Raw genomic sequence first — 19,287 nt, 5'->3', positions numbered from 1 at the left:
AACAGCTTTGTCTAGCATACCTCTGAGAGCTCTTAGCCACGCTGTCGTGAATAGTTATGTAGGGTTACGTAGGTGTGTCCTACACAAAGAAACCAACAGGGAGGATGGACCAATGCTGAAATCTCCCTTTCTTTGGTACGTCAAGTCAGTGTCCCGACTTGGCATGTTCACCTTTGTGGTCCATAGATAGACTGAACCGAATCCTACTCACAGCCTGTTGCCTCCCTTCTCTCAAGCTCCCAGACAACCTTAAACCGTGACAAATGTCTTCTATCAATTCTATAACACACTTCTCTGGCCCCCAGGGGTACTTGTTAATGTGTGGCATACACACAGAGAGATACACACATACACACAAACGAAAATAAATCTGAAAAGAAGTTTGCGGAAGAAACCCTACATGGGACAGTCTAGTAAGAACTTTGGTAGTGACAAAATATTTCAGAATCCCTGCTCTCCTTATAGAGAGCTGAGCCTTAAGTCCCCTCCACCTACAATCTTTCTGGTTCCTTTTAAGTGTTCAAGGTGTTCCTCAGCGGACAGACATCTCTCTTGCACAGAAAAGACAATATTAAGTTAGGGATTTCGAAATTAGCTGTCTCTGTTGATTCAACCCTCAAGCCTCAACCTTCTAAGGTTGCACCAAGGTTCTCGGAGTCTGAGTCCATGATGATCAAAAGCACGAGCATGTTTCAAAATATCTCAATTAACGCCATGTTCCCCTCCCGTCCTGACATTTGGCGGCATCTAAAGACAGCTAGTGGAAGGTTCAGGTTGGCCTTCTCAGAGTGGATACAGCTCAGCAGCTGAATAGTAGGCTCCAGGTTTCTCAGTTCACAGCATCGAATCCGCACAGAGAAACATTGGCCTATGTGATAGGCGGGCAATCTATGGGGGATTTTATTGACCAAGGATGGGATTCATGGCAATGCCACATCTATGTCAAACACACACAATAAAACTTTACGGTTCCTCCCCTGAAATACTCTGTTTGCATCACATGGGTCCAATCTAATCTTTTTTTTTTTTTTTGGTTTTTACATTTTTTTCTTCCCCTCCCCCACTCTCTTCCCTGTCCTCTTTGTCTCCTGAGATCTGTTCCCTTTGGAAATGCATTAGTTACCTAGGAAACCTTAATGTCATTTTTTTTTTATGAGTGGAGTTTGGTACAGCATAAAGCTAATTTATAGGGTGGTTAGGAATTCGTGTCATAACTAGTGAAACAGGAGACTGCATCATGACTTCTAGATCCACCTGTGTGGCAGGCTGCATACCTTCACTCCATCATTATGGGTAATTTTTTGAAGCCTAATTATAAATATGCATTCTAGTTCACCAAGTGAGTTGATTCATTGTTGTTCCATGTAATGCATCATAGTGTTCAGTACAAGCCCCAGAACATAATTAGTGATAAAAACTGGGCAGTAATACACTAGGAAATCTGTTAACAGTGGAAGGATGTGCTGGAATTTCCTCTCAGATGATGAGGTGATTCCGCCCCAGAGGCGGGGAATGAATGAGAATTTCAAACCCTTCGTCTATGTCGCTCATGAGGTCCACATTAGGAAATTAAATAAATTCTAGGTATGTCCACTACTTCATTCTGCTCGTTTCTTACTGTCTGGGAACACACGCACAATTATACTAATGAAATATGGATGGAACCCAAATAATAGGCATCTTTCTTTCTGATGGCCGCTAACACTTACCAGTCAGGCGCCAACGATGTCAATGTAAGGACTGAGGAACTTGGATCTGAGGCTCCCGCTATGTGAGGCACTGTGGGGAGAGTTTCAGATTGCGGACTGCACTTAGTCTTCTCAGTGCACCCATGAGATGGGCACTATTTCAACAACTCTAGACGGGTTCTAATGAGCTAGGAACCCTGTGCTGAACACATCTAGTAGGGTTGAGAGAGCAGCTGGGAAACTCAGGTTTGTCAGACTACAAAAGTGACCCTTTCAAGGAATTCTACTTTGTGGTCTCTTAGTGGGACCTTTTGTTTGCTTGTGAGAAGATGTTAGATGTGAGAAGATGTTAGAGTATCACCTGTATCACCTATAATATCTCCACTAGATTGAGGCCGGTCCTTGAAGCCAAGATGGGCTTGGAAAACATCTTAGAGTGAGCTATACTTACTAGACACACTACCCAGCTTCCAGGGACAACTGATCTCACTGCCTGTGTAGGGGAATCCTGGGGAATCATGTCTCCTAAATGCTCCAGGGCATCTGGGAAGAGATGCTAACTGGCAAACTAGCCTGAGTGCTTACTGCTTAACAAAGGTGTAGCTGCGCGTATGGCCTATTGCATGGAGAGCCAAGATAAGGCAATGCATCAAACTCCCCTGACCCTAAGTTCCCATTTCTAATGCAAATGCCTTTTGCACTCACTTCCTTTTAGAACTGTAGACTTTCTGACTCCATCATCTGGAATAGCTGTCTGGATGAGCAGGGCACAGGAGTGGGGGGTGGGGGGTGGGACAAAAGCAAGCACAGGAGCTGTAACTAGACAGCCATAGGACCCTCCTGCAATACAGGCCACTCGCAGATAACCTAGGGTCAGCTAAGGTATGTTATTTATACAAAGGCTAGTGAAAGGTGGCATTGAATGAATGCTAGCTATGCGAGCTAAGGCTAGCTACATAATGACGCTTATCTTTGTAATGTATAGTCAAACAGGACCATTATGTCCAATATTTCCATTCCCGGGGTCACTATTTCACTGTGAATTAGCCATGACCATGCTGCACGAGGGACCCCTTCCACCCCAGAGAGACATACAGGAGCCGAAACAGGAGAAAATGCGGTTTTCTAAGCAGCCCAAGACTCGTTTCCACCTTTCCGTTTTATTTCTGTTTTGCGTTTCAACCACATTGTGGCGCTATTACAAAAGATAAGGGTAGGCCAAAGGCAAGCTCTAGGAATCCGCCTTGGGAGAGAGTTTAAAGGGGGCTTTTCAAAACTGGACCTGGCCCCTGTTCTCAACAAACTGCTTTCGGGAAGCAGAACTGCAGATGCAACCGGGAGAAAAAGCAAGTCCATTGACCCGAAGGTGTTGTCACCAGATCGGTGCCCCAAACCAGGGACTCTGCTTAGAGAGGCCTCTACCTAGCTAGCAAAGACCCCGCTGTCTAAGGACTCCATTGCTTCCTGGGGCCTTCTCTTAGTTCTAGCTATCCATACCGCTCTTAGCACTGGCCTTCCGATAAACACTTCAACTCTCTATTTAGAAACTTGGGTTTGCCCAGAAGTCACTATGACTCTGAGCGGCTTTTATCTGCCTGTAAACAAGTGAACCTTTCTGCCTCTTTCCCGCCCGGCATCCTCTGAGCGCCTCTGGAGTTCAAGATGCCTTTGTATCTACTAAGGGAAAGAGGACCTTTAGCTCTTCAGTGGAAAGAAACAAGGAAGGAGACGTTTGACTGCGTTCTGGGGGAAGAAAATCCTCAAACAGGTCTTGCAAAAAGAAAATGAGGACCCTTCTCTCTCAGGGTGGGGGTTGAGGGGTGTGGATCAGTTCTCTACGAGAAGTGCATCTTTTGCCCCCTGCTCTTGGCTGGGTCTCTCCCTGCCCCCCGCCCCAGACACCGCACATATTTGGCAAGATTAAGGTGTCACCTCTCATATTACAAGGCCTGTTGATTGCAGGCGGAGACAGACCCTCCTGCACCCTTGAGTTGGAAACAATGCTCTCTTCCTGCCGTCGCCCGGGTCTGGCAAAGGGAGGCAGCCAGCCAGTGCACCGCATCTGCAGAACAAATCGGAGTCTTGAACTCTGAAGCCTTTTCTTTTGCCTGTTCATATTTAAGCTTGCCCCTCTTAGACCCCTCCTCCCTCCAGACCGCCAGTGACCGGGGAGCAGCCGGCGGAGCAGCCCACACGTGTATTTAACCCATTCCTCCCTGCCCGGCAGTCAAGCACCCCTTTGGTTGCAGTCTTTTGAGCCCTGGGACCAGGAGGTTGAGAAATGAGCCCCTAGAACTCGGCCGGCAGAGAGACTGAAGGGAGAGGCGGGGGAGGGACGCGGGGGGGGGGGGGAGACAAGTGCGGGAAGTGGGGGAGGGCAGGGGCGGGCCAGAGGACCGCGAGAAAACCAGAACCCCACAGAGCACGCCCAAGCCAAACCTCCAAAGTGCTCTGTGGCAGGGTGAGGGGGAAACTCGGCCGCCCGATCGGATCCGGAGGAAAAAGGAGATATTTTGGCAGGAGGGGAACCTTCGAAGGAGGACTCAGCCCTTCTGTGGGACCGTTGGAGGTGACGTCCTTGGGCCTCTGTGGGTGCTGCAGGCCATTTTCGATGTGGCAGCCCCCATCAGCCAGGATAATGATGAGGCAGGTACAATCTATCTAGTATGCAGCCCCCCCCCCCCCAGACTCTCCATCCTTTCTGGCCTCCTTTCGCCCTGTAGCTTCTCTTGGCTTCAACCGGTGGGTGCAATTCTGGCGCTCCTGGTTGTGGATCAAACGCACACAACTCCAAGGAATTTCCAGGTTTTGAACCTGGAACCTTGCTGAACTACAATGCGGGTTGCTTATCAGACACTTTAATGGAAGGCAAGGAAGAGAGAAACTATTAAATCGCCTCTTCTAGTGCCTGTGAGTCAAATGTCCTGACAAGAGGGGGCTGCGGGGGGGGGGGGCGGAGTAGGGTGAGGAGGGCACTCACTTGGACTTTGCATTCCACCTTGCAAGAACCAGGGAAAGAGTGAAGGAGCCTCCTGCCTTTCTCTTGAACAGCGATAGAGCAAAATCTTGGTGCGCTGACCGCTGTATATTCTGAGAGAACCAGTTCGGAACAAGTGGGGTCTAATGGCTAGCTAAAATTATCTTCAAATAAAACCTCTGCCTGGGATCTTTTCTCGAATGAATCTAGCGGTTATGGAAGAGAGCGTCGCTACTTTCGGGAAGACGGGAAGAGGTGTGTTGCATGCCTTTTCTTCTGGGCGAGCTGTGTTTGTGCTGAGCGGTGTGTCCTGGACGAGTGCTCAGCTCCAGGGCCGGGTTCTACTTTGGAAGGAAGGGGTAGGGAAGTTGGAGACTGAGTAAAATGTGGTGCTTGGCCTCGTGCCTCTAGTTTTCTTTCACGCACGCGCCGCGCAAGCAAGCCAACCCCTCCTTTGGTTGCTCAGGACCCCCACCCCCACCTTACCTCGGTGAATTAACCTAAGACAGCATGCACTGCGCCTTGGGAACTGGTCCCCCGGACCGGAGAGTTCAGTTGAGGAAGAGCAATTGTTCTTGGGCGAGCTCCTGCGGCGGCGGTGAGAGATCCAAAGCTAGAAATCTCTGAGGTTTTGAGGCAGAATTTAAGGTTGAGAACCAAGCTTTCCTGAACCAAGGGGCAAGAAAGGCCTTCTGCCTCAATAAAAGAAAAGAGATAGAGAGAGGGAAAAAAAAGAAAGGAAAGAAAGATAAAAGAATCTTAAAAGAAAAAAGATCAAAAAGAAAAAAATTCAAGAATAAGACAGATCGAAGATATTAACGTATAAAATATAATGATAAATTGAATGCTTTCTACGACTCTTCCCCATGACTAAAAGGGAAATCAAATATAGGAGGTACTGAAGAATAGGCTATTTTGGAAGCGTTTGTTTGTTTGTTCGTTCGTTCGTTTGTTTTCCTTTAAAGGGGACTAGGAGAATTGACCCGGTCTCTGGGCGCGGGCCTGCGAATCACTGCGGGCGGGGCTCGGGGGCTGGGGCTCGGCGCGGAAGGGGTTAAGGCGCTGAGCGCGGAGCCATCTGGCCGGGTTGGCTGGTTATAACCACGCAGATTATGTTCACGGGACTCAGAGTTGAAGGCTCCTTTCCTTACCCAGCAGCTCCGCGCACCGCCCCGCGAGAGAGCTCGGCGCAACTTTCTTCCCTCTTTCTTCCTCTCTCGTTTTTTCCCACCGCTGGGTAGTGGCTGCGGCAGGGGTGGGCGAGACTGAATGACCGAACTCGAGTCCACCTTTCTCTTCATGTCGACGTCTCTGGAAATAGTCACACGGATGCCATGGTTACTTCTGCCACGGTAAGGGGATGTGGCGGGCTCTCTGGGTGGGCAGCAGGGAGGAAATTGGGGATCGCGTTGGGGGGAGATTTTACCGAGGATCCCCGTGGTGGGGGACAACTCTGCACCCAGCCCCACCCCCATCCTGTAACAAGCTCTTAACTTTCCGGTTCTTGTGCCTTCAAAGTTTGCGTTGGGATCTGCCCAGGCCTAGGCGCAATCGCCACCACCCCCCTTCCACTTGCATGCACACGCGTGTGCGGATACGGCTCCCCACCTCCTCCTCCCTCTAGTCCCCTGGCTGCCCAAGAAACCGCCCTCAGTCTGGGAAAGTGATCAGGTTTAAGAAACCTGCATTGGAAAGGGAGGGAGGTGGAGGAGAGGGAAAATGGGGGCCACGAAAGGCAGGAAGGGGATTCTGCACCCCCTGCCCTTCCACCTCAGGCGTACACACCTCCAACCCTCCTACCTAGTTCTCCCAGAAGGCTCCCGCGTATCATCTAACAAAAGGGGGTAGAAGACAAAACCGAGCCTGGGAAGAGGCCGGGATCCCGGCGTTCGCCCTGCACCCCGCTGGCCACCGGGCACTGTTCGACAGCTCCACCACACAGCCAGGCAGGGCGTGGGCTGGGGGAGGGGACGCAAAGCTCAGGACCCCCACAGTCACTTCTCAGGTTAGGGGAGTTGGAATTCCCCGCCCAGAAGTGCGTACCTGCGCTAGGATCCCACATAAGTCTTTTCTCTGAGAAGGTCCCCAGCCCCAGGCTACTCTGAGGAGCACCTACCCTACGCCTACCCACCCCGGGTCTTCCCACAGATGTTGGAGCTAGCGCTCAGCCCGCCCGTCTGGGACCCGGCCAGGGAACGGTGGGTACAGGGGCGGGGCCATCGGTAGAGATTTGGTAGCAGTTTCTCCAAGCCCGTTTTAGCACCCCCTCAACCCACCCCCTCCAGAGGTGGTGTAGGAAGGCCGAGAGCATCGGAGACCCTCAAAGATAGGTAGGAGTTAAAAGAACCCACAGCGGACTGTTTCCATTGCTACCGGTCTCTGCACAGCGGTGGATACTTCTAATGAAATTTGGCACGCTTGGGAACTGAAGGTGCGGAATGAGGGGCTGGTGTGGGGTGCGGGGAGGATCTGTCTGCTTGTCGCTTTCGGGCGTGAGTGGGTGTGCATCCAAGAGGCGCTACTGCTTTGCGCAATTTTGGCGTTCTTCCGCACCGCTCAGATGCGCCCCACTGGGACCCCAGCACCGTACAGTGTGGACGCAGTTGATTAGAGAAGTCACAGGAGGGAACTGGAATTGAGGCTCACGTTTTCCAGGTGGGGGAAACACCCACCAGATTGATCCCGACCTCTTGCGACCGGCGGGTAGCAGGTTGAGAGTCCGAGTGGAGGCTGCTCTAGGACGCGGTCCCAGCCAGTGCAGGCTGCTAAGCTTGGAGAGCTGGAGCCCCTGAGCCGGGACTTGTTTATGAGTGTGAAGAGGTTGGGGGCGGGAACCTGCTGGGGGAGGGGAAGGGAGACTGTAAGGGTGTGTGTTACTAGCTGAGTCTGATGTTGGAAATTCTGCGGGTTACGGAGTGTGCTGCTGGCAAACCTGCTTTTCAGTAAAGGGTTGCCTTTCCACTGCAAACCAGCGAGCGAGGAAATAACCTAAGCACAGTGCCCTAAACGTCAGGATGAGAAAGGAGTGTACCAGAGGGGTGGGTTGTACAGGGGAGCTTTAAATCGGTTCTGTTTTCTAAATAGGCTGAACTTCGCCCGCTTACTCAGCCTCCCCTGATCCTGACGTGTTGCTCAAAGAAATTTGAGAGGAGGAATCCAGACGATAAACCCCAACTACCTCCGCCTTAGGCTCAAACAGACTCCAGTGTAGTGTTGGGAGAGAGTGGGGGCGGGGGCAGCTGGCTGCAGGCTGCTGTAGCAGGCAGTATATAGAGACAGAAGAAAGTTTACCAGCGGCGTTCTCCTCAGGAGAGCAAGTAGGATTGCGCTTCGCTGAGGACTGTGTAGAAGATGGCCTTGAGAAAATTGTATCTGTATGAATCGGGTCTGATTTCCCGAGGAGGGAGACTGATCCTTGGGTGGCCAGCGAACAACTGGGAGGGCCCCCTCTGTAAGAGAGGGGGGTTTGAGGGTGGTAACTGTAGGGAAGGAGGTGGAGCTGACTCCAGCTTCCTCCAGCCCTGCTGGCCCTGGAGGGGTGGGGAGCCTGTGTGATGGGCATCTGTGTGCATAGCAGGAGACGAGAGCTTGTGGGAACATAGGTGTAGCTAATGAGAAATCTGTGCCTGGGAAGGGTGTTGGAGCTGGAGAAGTGCAGTGTGCCGAAGACAGATGGCTCGTGCGTGCCTGCACAGACACATGGGGTGGGTGTGGCGTGGGAGGGCGGCTGGGCTGGGTGTGTGAAAGGTGGACATGTGTAGGAGCTGGCCGCCTGAAGATTACCAAAGGGATGCGGAGGGGAGATTAGCTGAGGAGAGGGGAGTGCTAACTTTATGAGCATGTGCAGTCTGGGATTCAACTGGAGGGCACCGGGGCACATGGGAGATAAAGAAGTGTGGGTCCTGGCACTCTTGCCGAGAGCAGTACAAGAAATGGCTTTAGCTTCTCCCCCTTCCCTGCCTTCCAGTTGAAGGGACAGGAGAAGGCTTAAAGGAGGGTTGCACATTTAAGGGGAAAGTTCTTGTGTGTTGGCACAGGGTCCAGTGACAGCAAGTGCTGTGTGCACAAGACTCCCGAGTAAAGAATACATTTGCCATTCGCGTGCCAAGTGGAAAGGATGCACATTGTCTAATATCGTCTCAGTAGATGTTGGTGGAAGGACAAACAACCACCAGTTACTGTTGATTATTATTTTAAAATTAACGGGATGCCTACTGGATGCTCAGCTCATTGTTGGGTGCTGGGATATGGCACACAGCCTTGGAAAAATTTTTTCTCCATGCTCAGCTGACTATTGCAGTGTTGCCAGGAAGAGGGAGTACAGTGCCTGGTGAGGTTTTTTTCTAGAGTTGTTTCGTGGATCGGGGGAGTCAAAGGGAAGCTGACTTGAAATATATGTATGTTTTGTGAAAAGGGTTCGATAAAGGCGAAGGATGATGGCTACTTCTGTGGGTGGGAAGGGAGCTGGAGGGTGTTCCTGCTGCTTTCCTGGAGTGCAGGCTAGCCTGGGAATTGGAAGGTGGTGCATTCTAGGTAGAAAGCGAGAGTCCGGATCCACACTCCAGGATGGAGTGTGCCAGAATCAATCTTGATACATGGACCTGGGGGAAGGTGCAGGCACACAAATGACAGGCTGGGTCAGTAGTGAGTGCTTGCTCCTCTTGGAGGCTTCTGCACTGTGAGTCTAAAGCTATACCCGAGTATGTGCTACTGCTTTTGTCTATGAGCTTGCTGGGGGCTCAATTGCCTATGAGAAAACTAGCCAGCAGGGTGGAGAAATGCATTTAATATTCCGACCCCAGTGAAGGAATATGCCGTGTATTTTTGCAGGAATTCTGTGAGTCTGGGGAAGGGGCTGGTCTTGGGTGCTGAGACCTGTGTCTTAAGCGAACAAAGGCGAGGTTAAAGGACAAGCTGTGGGCTCCAGGGAGTGAGAGCAAGGAGAAGCCTCCAGAGTTCCCTGAGGTGTGAGGTGCCTGGAACTAAGCAGAAAGAAGGTTATGTACTTTAGGGGTACACACAGCTGTCCACCTGGGCCAGGTGACAGGGAAACCCTTTTGATCACGTGAGGGCATCCGGGTAAGACAATATTCGGCTAGTGGCAGTCTTGATTCGTGAACTTGAAGCTGTGCTATTTTGAGTCTCTCTCTGCATGTTTCAGAGAAGTTCATCTCCCTGAGCAATAGCTGATCTCAGGCAGAGCTAGTGCCCACTGTTCTCTGAGAACCCAATGACGAACAAGGTAGAAGACTCCCAGTTGGAAATGTCTGCATTTAGTCTGCCGCTTTGGAAGAGCAGGGCTCTCAAGTTTTCTGATGTGTAGGACTTTCTACATTTGTTTGCAGAGTGCCTGTGTTGAGGAGGACTGGGAAATAAGAGAAATTCTTTAGCCAGCAAAGCTCAAAGAGACTATTTGTAAAAGCTGTACAGAGAGGCAACCTACTTGGACACAGGTGTGGACATCTGTCAGTCACTGGTAAAATAGGATCTTAGTCTCTCTGTCTGCAAGATGCGTCGTAAATCTAGCTAGCAATTACATCTCCGCTGCTTATCCGCTGTGGAAAAGAACTGCCCATGGCTGCCTCAGTTTACTATTTATCCATCCACCCGTAAACTGGAGGGAGCTGGAGTTAGATTTTCATTTATGGAAGCCTGATAGGTCTTTAAATTATTCAGGAAGAGAGGCAACACAGGAATCGGTTATTAATTTTCACACGAATTTTATGTTAGCATCAGCTGTGCAAGCCACAGTGACAAAACAAATGTGACTTTGAAAGCACAGAGCATAGTAATTGTCCTTGGCATAGGCACGGTTTGTGTAAGAGGGAAGCAAAGTCCAGCCGCCCTGTGTTACTGTCAAGGTCTGTGTTTTTCTAAACGATAAGTCCTTGGCAGGCCCCAGCCTGCCTGGAGAGAAGAACCCCGGGGCCGGGAGTTGTGAAATGTAGTTAGTGTGCCCAGTGCAGCGAGTTGGGCACAGCTACTTTCCTCGGAGATGAGGATGTAGGCCCAGAGGCCCTGAAACATCCCAGTCCTCCCAGAAGTTAGCACACGCTGTCAACTCCTGGCTCAAAGTCAAGGTTCCCATCCTTGAGTTCAGTGGCCATAAATAGTCAGGAGCCAAGCTATTTCCATGAGGCACTAAACCAATTCTTTTGCTTTTTTTGGCGAGATTGGGCCAATTAAGTTGATTGGAAGAGGTCACCGCTGATGGGTCTCACATTCCCCAAGCAGGACAGGCCAGCAGAGTTTAATTACATAACATTTCCCATCCCTGCCATTGCGCTCCCAGATGTATCAGCTGCTCAGGCCTTTCCTCTTCCCTTCCATTCAAGATGCCTAATTGAGCAGGCTGCTTCTGCTGCAAGCTCCTCCAGACCTTTTCCTGAGCTCCAAGGCTCCTGCCCTAAGGGGAGAGTCTGCACATCCAGGTGCTGGCTGGAGGTGAGAGAAGGGGTTTGGAGGGACACAGAAGATCTTTTAAACCCACTACGCTGTTTCAAGACCTCAGCAGCTGCTGTTCTCCTCATCAACCAGGCAGGCAGTCTCTGACACTGGGGATACTGAACTAATGACTGTTGGACTGAGTTCTATATGACCGACTTGGTTGGAAAAGAACCAAATCTTTTACTGGAGGAAAGTCTGTGGCCCATGTGGGGTTGCTGATAAGGCCAGTGGATACACTTGGTGCATGGGCAAGCATGTGGCGATGAGATCACTCGTGTGTGTGTGTGTGTGTGTGTGTGTGAATACACATGAACATAGGAGCTGTCCTGGAAAGGCAGGAGCATTTGTAGGGCTTATGAATATAGGTAGGCAGGTATGTGGGTACTAGCTCAGATTCCATTGTCATCAAATTGCTTATCGTGGTGAAAAAATAAGGACAGTTGTTTCTTTCAGCTCACTTGCATATGGGGTTTGGGCTTTGAAGTGTGAAGCCTATGGCAATACTACCTCATCCTTGCTTGGAAAGATTTCTAAGATCAAAAAGACAGGGAAGGAAGGAATGAAAGAAGGAAGGAAGGAAGGAAGGAAGGAGGGAAGGAGGGAGGGAGGGAGGGAGGGAGGGAGGGAGGGAGAGAGGGAGGGAGGGAGAGGAGGAAGGAAGGGAGAGAAAGATACATATACATTTTGAATTCTCACTTTCAAACTATGTAGATAGTTCGAGTTTTTGACAGTTTTCTATGAAGCCAACTCTGATTTTACATACAAATGCGTGGAGCTAGGTAGAAGTAGTATTTTCATGAGGTCAGAATGCACCTGCTGTTTGTTCGTGTCCTTATCTGTTATAGTGCTCCTCTGGCAATCTTGATTAGGAGCTACTGAGGTCTCTAGGATGCTCGCATCCTCACAGGGCAGACCTCTGACTCAGAGTAGTTAACAGATTGACACAAAACTTTGGTGTGGCCTGTTATGATTGCTCATTATCTCACAGCATCACCAAAGAAGACTTTTGAGGAAGTGACTTTCAAATGAAGCCAAGAACTTAATAGCTTACTGATCTCAGACTTCATTCGGTACAAGGTGATCTTTAGCAGCACGAGGTGGCAGATGGCCTGCTGACATGGAGGTGGGGATCAAGCCTTCAACAGAGCTCCATCACTAATTAGCTGTTGCTATGTCACCCTGAACATTCTCTTCGAGCTGTTATTTCCCTGACTATAAATGAAAGGCTTGATTTAGAAGATCTCAAAGCCCCACTCCAGTTCCACCACCCTAAGATTCGCCGTTAGTCCTGTCCTATCTAATCTTTGCTAATATGCCTTACTTAGAGTGTGCCTTGGCATATTCTAAGGGGCTTCTGTTTTTATCTTTGGGGAAAGGCAGAAAAGCATGCAAAGAATTTACCAGAATTTTTTTTTCCCAAGAATGCTCAAGATGTTGCCTTGGTCTGTACAGTGTGCAGCGCACGGAGCTGATAATAGCTGGGTTTGACTTTCTGGTAGACCTGGTGCTGATCATTCAGAAGTTTCCTGTCAAATAGCTTTCATTGTCAACATTTTTAATAAAGATGAGTGCTGATCTTTAAGACGATGGTATTGGAGTAGTTAGTGGGGGCCAGGCATTATGGCAAACGTTACATGAAATGATCTCAATATCCCCAGATAATCCCATGTATAATTAAGGATACTGAGTCAATGTGAAGCTAAGCGGGAGGCTCATAGATGCACAACAGGAAGCAGGTATACTTTCCTTCCTGCAGCCAACAGTGGGTGTCATGTCTGCCAGATTGTGTTCTCCGTCTTCTGTGACATCATCCAGGAGCTGGTTCCACAGCCCTTTGTGACGTTTGTCACCCTGCAGGATAGCCTGCTCCACCAGAAGCTTCCTTGTCATGTGCAAGACAAATGTTTAGGTTTGCTAGCCACCTGCTGGCAAGCGTGTGTCGAATCTGTCATAGCTCCCCATCAGTCCTCCCCATTCACCTCCCTTACTGTTGACAAGGGAGTTTGCCCTTCCAGCACACAGGTATTGATTTAAGCCACAATTGCCTCCCTGTAAACTCTCCAAGAGGTTAGCTGGACATCTGGTTTTGATCCAGACACCTATAAGAGGTGGTGGGTCCCAGCATTCCTGAGTGCCAGGATGAGGACTGCATAAATTCTAAACATAAATGGCGAGCAGGACATCTCTTCAGAGTTTGGAAGGTGGCCTTCTTTGATAGGCTAGCGAGCTCAACCATTTAGACTCAGGCTTTGACTAGGCAGACTTCCTTGCTGGAGGATTGGGGGATATGGGTTGCTATAAGGGATTGAGTCCCCAAGCTGTGTTTTGTACAGAATAAAGCAGACCATCCTGTCCTCCAGCCCTGGTATCTGCCTTGGCATTCCACTCTCTGGGCAGAAGTACTCGCAAGAATAGGGAAACAAAAGACTTCTTGGAGGTAACGTCCATGCTCTTCAAAGGATGTGACTGAATGAATGTTAGTGATCTCCCCTCCCCTTATCTCCCCACTACAGCTAACACATACACACACGCACACACACACAAGCACACACGTACACACACATCAATGCCAATAGAGAGTTGACTTGGTTGTGTTGCTTGAAGGTATTTTCTGTGCAGCAGAAAACACCAAATGCCTATTCAATTGCTTTACAATATTTATGCTCCTAATACATGTGTTTACTTTATTTTGAACTTTTCACATTTAGGATGATGCATTTCTTCTCTACATAGGAGATATTGTCTCCCTCTCTCTCTCTCTCTTTTTAAGTGATTGCCAAGAACTTGAAACTTACTACAATTTACTGTTCCCTTCTGTTTCTAGACCTAAGCCTCCATCATTTAAAAATATCCTCCCTCCCCCTCTGGCTCCCCGTTGTCCCTTGAGGAATGTATTTCAAGTTCTCAGTCTGGGATTAGTTCCATCCTGTGTCTAGCAGACCTGTTCCTGCTGGTTTATAAGGTACTTCCACTGGGTTCAAGAGGGAGATGTAGCTGTAAAGCTCACCTGATTTCCCAACAGGTGTGCCCCACCTTGAGAAGTAGCTTGGCCATCCTGACACTCAGTAGGCTATGCGGAAGAGCCTGTCGCCTTCTTCCGGGCTTAGGACTGACTCAGACTAGTGGTGAATCTTAAACAGAGCCTTTTCCTTCCCTGATCCTCTGTTTCCCGGTCTGGAAAAAGAAGGGAACTGGAGTTACTGGCTGATCCAAAGGAGCCTGAAGGTTGTGACTGTTCGACATTCCATGGCTCTGCTATTCCCTCTGTCTCACCATGGTCCATGCCTGGGATTTCCAGGTACTCCCTCTGGCCTGGAGTGCTTATGTACAGAAATGTGGAGGGGGTGGAGGAGGAAATTAAGTTATGTGATGCCAGATAAGTTATTGAACATATGGATGAGTGAATGTTTATAGAGTGCTGAAGAAGCAAGCTTGCCAGATTTGTGGCGGATCTTGGATTGCTAGCTGGGAGCATGGGGGAGAGGTTTATGTGGGATAAAATTGTCTGTGGGTAGCTGAGTTCGGTAAGCCGAATCCGAATGATCCCACACTATGCTCCACGAGGCCAATCCTGCCTCTGACAGTACCAGAGACTGGTGCCCACTTGGATATCCTTGCGCCACCCTGGGTCTTGCTTTCCATGCCTATTCAATGGCAGAGTTAAGAACTTTGACAACTGCTAAAATCTTTCCGGCCTTCTCATTAGATTGTGGGAATTTCAGGCTAGAAGGAAAACCTAAATAGACGGATGGATCAAGAGAAGGACACCCTCAAATAGTCTTTGTGTAATGGGAAATAGCCTGATGAACAATGGATAGGAGTGCTCAAAACATACATCTGCTCTTGAACTGGAGATGGCAACAGAACCTGTGGGGTGTGTGTGTTTATGTTGTATTTTGAATGCTCCACCTCTCCATCTTCCCCAATGATATTAAAATCATTTTATACATGTTTGTTTCTCCATTACCTTCTTTGAGAAACCTCCCTGCACCCTGCACTCCTGCCTCCTCCAGAGCCTGGGGCTCCCTTCCCAGCCTTGATGTTATAGCTCTTAGCAGCCTGGGCTGCATTTGCATCCCTGTCTTCTTACTGAAGGATGACGCCCTTGAAGAAGGGCCTGTCATCTTTGTGTTCACCAACATCAGGACTAGTGTCTGCCACGGAATTGTGTTGAGTGAATGTATGAACCTCCGAGGGATCATGGGTGAACTCACTAGTAGATGGCACAGGAACTGGACTCAGAGATGTGAAGTGTCTCGTCAAGGGTCCAAAACTGTGTCCTCTTGTGTTTCCATTTCGCTCTGCCCCAACGGGTAGGATATCAATGCTGGCTGCTTACTTGCCAGGAAAGGTTACTCTGGCTCTCCTTTGGACCTTTTCCCTCATATCCTAACCTACCTAGCTAGTTCTGCATATTTGTACTCTTGGGAATTGGGTCTTGGGGAATTGTGCATAGATTGGAGTAATCCCCATTAAGACACTCTGAAGGTAGATCTGAACGCATGTGTAAAGATGGTTTAGTACAGGTCCTGCTGGTGGCTCTGTGCTAGACGTTAGAGATGGATGAGAGGATTAGAAGTGGGTAGGAACAAGTCACACTCTAGCAGGGCTCCAAGAGAGAGAAAGGTGAATATTAAAGCCGGAAGGCAGGCTCTCTGACCGTGGATTTTTAGCGTGAACAAGACAGGGAGTCCTCTCAGTTCAGGGACAGGCTGGCCTTTGGTTCTGTGTGGCAGGGATGTCACTGCATCTGAATCCTAGTGCCAGGCTGGGGTTAAGGGGAAGAGGATGCTCACTCAGAGCCCTTGGTTCTTCCTGGCAATAGTTTAGGGAGCACTATGCAGAGTTTGAGAGGCGGTGCTTGTGGGAGTGTACTAGCTCCCAAGATGACTTAGGGAAGTGTCCCCACTTGCTGATTTCAGCAGCATGAGGAGGAAGTGGGAAGGAGGTGGAACCTCCTCTAAGAGGAGCTTCCCCTGCCCCCTCCCCATGTATTATCTCTGTGGCCACTTCTCACACAGGAACAGACTGCCATCTACTGTCCACTTCTGTCCTCCAAGTCCCTCCTTCTCGGTCGGCTTGTCATCCCCTGACACACACACACACACATCTCATTTTTAATGGGTGCAGATACCAGGAAGAAACAGACAGTACGTACTTGTTCAAGTGTTTCTGCAGAACTTAGAAGCCTTTCTAAAACCGTAACATATTAGGTGGTTTTCTTTTGTTTTATGACATATTATTTGAAGGGGACCGCCTGGCATCTCCCCAGTTCTTAAGGCTAGGTTGCGGCAGGAGTACCAGGTGAAAGGCAGGGTCTCACCATCAGTGTGACTTTGAGGTATCCTTGGGGGTGCAGAGAGCTAGCTGGTAGGATGAAGCACCAGCATCTGAAAAGGCGATGACAGCAGAGACTGCAGTGGCTGTAGGGCTTAGAGGAAGGTCCTTGAAGGGGAAAATGTACGAACAGCCTGTGCTGCACCTTCTCTTAGTAACTCCAGTGATAGGAAAGAGGGTCCTGAAAGCTGTGATGTCCTGAGATATTCCCCAGGGGAACTGGGGCACTGTTCAGAGAGCAGGAGTGAACTTCTCTATGCTACTCCTTCGTATCCCTTCTTCTGACCCTCCTAAACTTCTCTTTCAAAATCCCACCTGCCCACTGCTGGAATCCGAGCTTCTCTTAAAGAAACTGCAGCCATCTTCCAAGAATGCCTCATGTCAGAATTCACTTTCCCCAGTAAGCGTTCAGTTGTTGGTGTTCCTTAAGGCTTGTTGTTTATTTGATTGATTTTCCTTTTCTGTGAGACAGGACATCTCTATAGCACAGAGTGACAAGGGACTCACTTTGTAGCTGAGGATGGCCTTGAATTCATGGCGATTCATCTGTCTCAGCCTCCCAGGCACTGGGATTAGACGCGTGTACCACCCTGGCTTGTGTCTTTTGCATGTGTGTGCGGTGTGTGTGTGGGGGGGGAGTGATTTTTCAGTAATTATTTGTTTTATTATCCAGGCACTTTTTTCTTATTGTTAAAATCGACACCAAGAAAATTTCCAAAGCATTTATTTCATGTTCTTGTCCTTAGATATGAACATGTGCATATGGCAGAGGGCAGGGAGGGTGGTGGGGCAGGAATAGAGGCGATAGTCTATTGAGGTCTAGGAAATCCACTTCATTTTGAGGATTCGGGTTCCCAGTGACAAGGTCTCAGTCCTCATTACAATCCTCTCACGTTTTCTTTTTGGCTACCCCAGTGCCTGTCAGTGTCTATATCCCCTTTTTGTTCTGCTACAGAGTCATGTCTCTAGATTACAAATATTCTGAATTTTGAGGGGACCTTTGACAGAAATAAAGTCAACCATGGGACCATTGGAAAACCAAGTTTAAAATGTATCTATTTTTATGTGTATGAGTATTTTGTCTGCATGTATGCCTGTGCACTGGGTGCCCATGGTGCCCACAGAGGACAGAAGAGAGTGCTGGGTTCTTCTGGGATTGGAGTTAAAGATAATTGTAAGCCACCATATGGAAGCTAAGACTTGAATACAGGTCCTCTGAAAGAGCAGAAAGTACTCTTAACTGCTGAGCCTTCTTTCCTGCCACAAAGATTAAGGTTTTGACTGAAAGTGATTAAGGGCTGTGAGTGGGGTCTGTGAGAGCGTTAGAGCAGGATTCCCAATATTTATCATGTGATAAAATGGTTACCTATGGTTATTGTGCAAAAAAAGATAGCGAGCCAGAGCTGGGGTAGAGATAAAGGGGATCTTCTCTCACACCAACCAATGTAGAATGAGATAATCAGTTCCCAGCAGCAGGAAGTGGTGGTGGTTTTCTGCCACCCTAGGATGTCACTCGTAATACCTGGGGAGAGCAGGGAATGCGGGACACAGCTCCAGAGAGAGGAAGGCTACAGCAAGTCTAGATGAGTGGTACCCAGTCACAGAGCAGCATGGGATCATCAGGTGGAGAGGCGGAAAGAGGCAGGGTGAGCCTGGAAAGACACGCAGTCAGAATGGGGAGGGCACCAGAACACTGGGGAACTAAAAGGCTCCCACAGTGTAGAAGACATCTGTACTAACCGGTATTCAGTGGGAGAAAGAGGGGCAAATGGCTGGGTGGTCAGAACCGTAAATGAACGAGTGAGCCAAAGAATGGCGTACAGAGGGGGAACGGCAAGACGAATTGATCTGGAGGCTTCCTTGCCAGTCCTCTGCCAGCTCTTCCTCTGGGGAGATGACGACGCCAGCCTGGTTGAACAGGGCCTGATACAAATGCTTAGGGTGTCCCCAGCTGAGCGGAAATGGGGTCAAGAGAGTAACGCTAGTGCTGAGATTAGGGAGCTGTCGGGCCGGCCAGGCATTTGCCTTGTGTCTTTTCTCAGCCTAACTTGATTTCATGCACATGGGAATTTCTTTGTAAGGTCTCCTTGCTTACCGTGTGTACAGTCATTCGGACACCCTACATGCCACCGAGCAACCTTGGAGGTGGGAGTACTAGAACTCTCCTTGGGGAAGCCAACGAGAGCCAAAGATGAATCTTGGACACCTAGTGTCATCTTCAGGGATTTTGCCCATAAGGACTGCCCATATTCTGCCTAGCCCATTCTCGCCCTATAATCCGGGACCTGTGGACTCTCGCTGATGGTGCTTGCTCGGATACTCTCCAGTCCAGCTGAGTAGGCACGTAAAGATCCTCAGGTGACTAACGTGTAGCGCAGATTAGGAGGCACTGTCTTAGAGAACTCAGCCACCATGCCTTCACCCCCCTTGCAGCTTTGTCAGGCATCTGACCTCTTCTGGCCCTTGGTGCACTTCAGAATTCACTTTGTTAAGAATGCCAAACTCATTCAGGCTGAGGCCTTTGCTGACTTACTCGTCCAGTGTTTGCCTTAGAAATCAGAAGAAATAAGGTTCTCAACAAATTCTAAAGTGCTACCCTTTCAGGTCTACCGGAAGGAGTACTGAGGGTGAATGGTGGCATAGAAACGGGCGGGGGAAGAAAGCAAACCAACATTCATTGGTCATTATTGATGGAGCAGACATTTTTGTCTCACTAGTTCTCCCAGCAGCCCTTGGGGCAATCTGTTTGTTTAATGTGTTTGTATTGCAAATAGGTTATGGTCACCTTTCCTATAATAGCCCTTCCTAGGAAAAGCAGTCAAATCCCCTTAACCATGG

The 19,287-nt window shown here is 49.2% G+C and overlaps 1 protein-coding gene across 2 annotated transcripts in view; it reads left to right on the top strand.

The window, feature by feature from the left end:
• The first annotated feature begins 4,155 nt into the window (after positions 1-4,155).
• Ntf3 (neurotrophin 3) overlaps positions 4,156-19,287 on the top strand; it is a 68,991-nt gene continuing 53,859 nt past the window's right edge. The window contains exons 1-2 of one of the 2 annotated variants that reach the window (XM_041641631.1): positions 4,902-4,920; positions 5,907-6,017. In XM_041641631.1, the coding sequence (XP_041497565.1) occupies positions 6,000-6,017 (18 nt within the window). In that variant the 5' untranslated portion in view covers positions 4,902-4,920; positions 5,907-5,999. Of the gene's footprint in view, positions 4,339-4,901; positions 4,921-5,906; positions 6,018-19,287 lie in introns of those variants that run through there. The other variant, XM_041641620.1, reaches the window with a different exon arrangement.

Source organism: Microtus oregoni, unplaced genomic scaffold (genome assembly GCF_018167655.1).
Source record: "Microtus oregoni isolate MIOR12 unplaced genomic scaffold, Mior012 000002F_ref0000024, whole genome shotgun sequence".
NCBI lineage: Eukaryota > Metazoa > Chordata > Mammalia > Rodentia > Cricetidae > Microtus > Microtus oregoni.
This window is presented reverse-complemented; position numbering and strand designations above follow the sequence as displayed.